The sequence below is a fragment of the Olea europaea genome, unplaced genomic scaffold (assembly GCF_002742605.1).
Source record: "Olea europaea var. sylvestris unplaced genomic scaffold, O_europaea_v1 scaffold3820, whole genome shotgun sequence".
Lineage (NCBI taxonomy): Eukaryota > Viridiplantae > Streptophyta > Magnoliopsida > Lamiales > Oleaceae > Olea > Olea europaea.
This window is the reverse complement of record NW_019257622.1, coordinates 11,784-16,098: the sequence shown is the minus strand read 5'-3', so window position 1 is coordinate 16,098 and position 4,315 is coordinate 11,784. Positions and strand designations below refer to the sequence as shown.

At 37.7% G+C, this 4,315-nt stretch overlaps 1 protein-coding gene across 1 annotated transcript; it reads right to left on the bottom strand.

Annotated features, from left to right (window-relative positions):
• Positions 1-1,909: 1,909 nt before the first annotated feature.
• Positions 1,910-3,099, bottom strand: LOC111386964. Its single transcript, XM_023011467.1, has 3 exons — positions 2,372-3,099; positions 2,128-2,210; positions 1,910-2,019 (listed from the first exon to the last, which is right to left on the bottom strand). Exons 1-3 carry the CDS (start codon positions 3,097-3,099, stop codon positions 1,910-1,912), a joined length of 921 nt encoding a protein of 306 aa, XP_022867235.1.
• Between the last annotated feature and the right edge of the window lie 1,216 nt (positions 3,100-4,315).

The following is a 4,315-nucleotide window of genomic DNA, read 5'->3' as shown; positions in this document are numbered from 1 at the left end:
AGAACCCATCGAATTAGCCTAGGTTTAACATCCTTCTTCTCAAACAGATATTTCAATGCTGCATAGTCAGTGTAGACTATCACCTTTGAACTAATCAGATAGGAACGAAATTTGTCGAAGGCAAAGACCATCGCTAGCATTTCTTTTTCTATTGTTGTATAGTTGATCTGAGCATTTGTCAAGGTTTTGCTGGTATAGTAGATTACATGTAACACTTTTCCTTCACATTGGCCAAGCACCGTTCCCATTGCAAACTCACTAGCATCACATATAAATTCGAAATGTAGATCCCAATCAGGTACTACTATTACAGGTGCAGAAGTTAACTTTTCTTTCAAAGTATTAAAGACATTTAAGCATTCATCAGAAAAGAAATGGCACATCCTTTTCCAATAGATTACACAGAAGTTTTGTAATTTTTGAGAAATTCTTAATGAACCTTCTATAAAACCCTGCATGTCCTAAGAAGCTTCTAATCCCCTTAACTAAATTAAGAGGCTGCAAATTTTCAATCACTTTTATCTTGGCTTTGTCAACTTCAATGCCCTTTGTGAAAATCTTGTGGCCCAACACTATCCTCTCTTTTACCATGAAATGACATTTTTCCCAATTTAACACTAGGTTCTTCTCTTCGCATCTTTCCAGTACAAGAGCCAACCGATCCAAGCAGTCATCAAATGAATCTCCAAACATAGAAAAATCATCTATGAATACCTCGATGGATTTTTCCACCATGTCAGAGAATATAGCCATCATGCAACGTTGAAAGGTTACGGGTGCATTGCATAAACCAAAAGGCATCCTTCTAAATGCAAAAGTTCCATAGCGGCATGTAAAGGTTGTTTTCTCTTGGTCTTCTGGAGCAATAACTATTTGATTGTACCCAGAATATCTGTCCAGAAAGCAGTAATGAGAATGACCGGCCAACCTCTTCAACATCTTATCAATGAATAGCAATGAAAAATGATCCTTTCTGGTTGCATTGTTTAGCTTTATGTAATCTATACATACTCTACACCCTGTCACTAACCGTGTTGGTATCAACTCATTGTTCTCGTTCTTCTCTACTGTGATTCCACCCTTTTTAGGCACAACATGTACTAGACTTACCCATGAACTATCAGATATGGGATAAATTATTCTCGCATCCAACAATTTGAGCACTTCTTTTCGCACTGCTTCTTTCAAGGTTGGATTTAATCTGCATTGTCCTTCCACTGATGGTTTTGACCCGTCCTCCATTAAAATCTTGTGCATGCAAAGAGTTGGACTAATCCCTCTGATGTCAGCTATTATCCATCCAATTGCCGTTTTATGCTGCATGAGTACCTCTAACAATTTATTCTCCTCTTCCATTGTCATGTCATTTGCAATGATTATTGGAAGTGTTGTAGATTCTCCCAAATATGCATAACGGAGATGTAAAGGCAAGGGCTTTAGTTCAAGAGTGGGTGCCTTTTCCACTGAAGGTACCGGGGGTGAAAGGTTGTCACCAAGAGATTTATACTGCCAATGTCTTTTTCCTATTAGTTGCTTACCCAAGTTGACAACACATTTAGTTTTTTCTGCACTTGTTGCTCCCGATTGTACAATTTTTACTTCACAAAGAACTATTTGATGCTCTATCTCAAATGTATCTGCGACCAACTCTTCAAGAACATCTACTTGGCAACAGGTGTCTGAAGTCAATGGATGTTTCGTCGCCTTGAACATGTTGAATATGACTTGCTCATTGTCCACCCGAAGAATCATCTTTCCATTGTAAACATCAATCAGCACTCTTCCGATATCCAAGAAGGGTCTTCCCAAGATTAGAGGGATGTTTGATCCTCCTCCATGTCCAAAATGATGAAATCAGTCGAAAAAATAAATTTATCAACTTTGACTAGCACATCTTCAATCATCCCCCTCAGTTGTTTGATTGATCTTTAGCCAGTTGTAATGAGATTGTTATAGATTTTGCTTCTCCCAATCCAAGAAACCTGTAAACAGAGAGGGTCATCAAATTAACACGGACACCTAAATCACATAAAGAATGTTCAAAATAATTAGAACCAATTGTGCAAGGTATCGTGAAACTCCTTAGGTCTTTTAGTTTAGGAGGTAGTTTTTTCAATAGAATGGCACTGCACTCCTCGTTCATGCAGACTATCTCATGTTCTTCTAGCTTTCTTTTGTTAGACAGGATCTTCTTCAAGAATTTAGCATAGCTGGGTATTTAGGCAATTGCATCTGCAAACGGGATATCGATGTGCAGTTTCTTGAAAATCTCCACAAACTTGGCAAACTGCTTATCCAACTTCTTTCTCTGTAGACTCTGAGGGAAGGAAATTGGTGGCACATAAGCTTTCACGGGGCTAGGTGCTCTCACTGAGACTCTGCTTCTGTTCCAGCCTCTTCACCGATTACTTCTTTGTCTTTTCTGTCTGGTCTCTTCACATGTATCTCTGGAAGTTGCACTCCACTTCTAGTTGTTATAGCTTGCACTTGCTCTTTTGGATTGACCATTGTGTTGCTTGGCAATGTCCCTTGTGGGCGTTCTGCAAGCTGTTGAGCTATCTGGCCAATTTGAGTTTCCAACTTCTTAATGGATGCTTGCTGATTTTGAAAGTTAGTGTCAATCCGTTGGAACACCTTGTCTGTGTTCTGCATGTACTGGCTGAACATCTCCCCTAAACTTGGCTTTTTCTCCTGTTGTGCATTGTTTGAACTGTTTCCTTGCTGATTATCCGACCATCTGAAGTTTGGGTGTTGTCTCCATCCTAGGTTATATGTTTGTGAAAAATGATTAAAATTTCGAGAGCCATTTTGAATGAAGTTGATTTGTTCATCTGAATAGCCCAAAGATGTGCAATTTTTTGTTAGATGATTAGCTCCGCAGTTTTCGTATGATGGATTGGCTATCACTGCATGTGCTCCTTTTGTTTGTGACTTTACCAATAACTCTACTTGTTTTGTCAATGCTGCTATTTGGGCATTGGTAGATGCTGTGCTGTCTAATTTATATATTCCCACTGCTTTTGGAGGCACCACTCTTTCTGATGAAAACATGGAATGAGTAGTAGCAATAAGCTCAAATAGATCTATGCATTGTTGCATTGATTTCCCTATGATCGATCCTCCTGCAGAGGAATCCACTTGAGACAGTGGTGAAAGTCCCGTGTAGAAATACTACACTTGATTTCCAGTAGTGATCTCATGATTTGGACACCTCCTCATCAACTCCTTAAAATCTGTTTCATGCCTTGTGATAGCTCTCCCCATCTCCCTGTTGAAAAGTTTGAATTTTCAGTCTGATTTTTGCTACCTTAGCTGGTGGAAATAACTTATTGCAGAATTTCCTAGTCAGTTACTGTGATAATACTTCCATCCGGTTCTGCATCCATCCATTCCAATGCTGAATCTCTCAGTGTATATGGAAATAATCACAACTTGATGGCGTCCTCATTAACCCCAGGAGCATGACAATTCTGACAATTCTTGAGAAACCTTAAGACATGTGTGTTTGGATTCTCATGAGGTAACCCATAGAATTGCAGAGTGTTGTTCATCAAATTAATCCAATCAGCCTGTATCTGAAAGTTGTTTACCCTAAAACCTGGATATACTATGCTGGACCGCGCGGAATTGCTATTGGCGTAAAAAACATAGAAATTGACAAGTCCCTTTCATTTACTTCCCTTTGCTCTTACTGTTGAGCTCTCGCGGCCATTTGTCCAATTGGCTGTATAGGGTTGGGATTGTTTAGATTGTCAGTCATTTGATGTTGCAATTTTTGTTTGTGTTCCTTGCGTCTTCGTCTGAAAGTATGTTCTATTTTCGAATCAAACGGTTCAAAATCGTCGCCTTGGACACGGAGTATACAATGAACATAATTTTCTATAAATAAAAGAAAATAAGCAAATCAAATAACAATTAAAAATACGATAAAAATAAAATAAAGTAAATAAATTAAGACTAAAAATAATAGTCCCCGATAACGGCGCCAAAAACTTGTTATCGATTTTATCCCGCAAGTAGACAGATCGTAACAAGTAGTAAAGTGGACTTTTTGAATCCAGATTATTGTTTCCACGATGATTATATTTTAGTACTCAATTGATTATTTCTAACTTCTATTTAATGAAAATAAATAAATAAAAATAATAATTGAATGTGATTTTTAAATCTAACTACTAAAAATTTCGTGAATACAATAGAAAATTAGTGAGAATTCAATAAATAAATGGAGATTAGGGCGAAACGACTTCACCTATTGATCACCTTTATTTCTAATATCGAGATTCATAAAATTAAAATAGTGTTCGGTCGAATT

Coding starts and splice junctions, on each gene's coding strand:
- LOC111386964 (XM_023011467.1), bottom strand. CDS start 3,099: ATGCAACAATGCATAGATCTATTTGAGCTTATTGCTACTACTCATTCC. Junction 2,211..2,371: donor GGAACAGAAGCAGAGTCTCA/GTGAGAGCACCT, acceptor CTAAATACCCAG/CTATGCTAAATTCTTGAAGA. Junction 2,020..2,127: donor CTGCATGAACGAGGAGTGCA/GTGCCATTCTAT, acceptor TATGTGATTTAG/GTGTCCGTGTTAATTTGATG.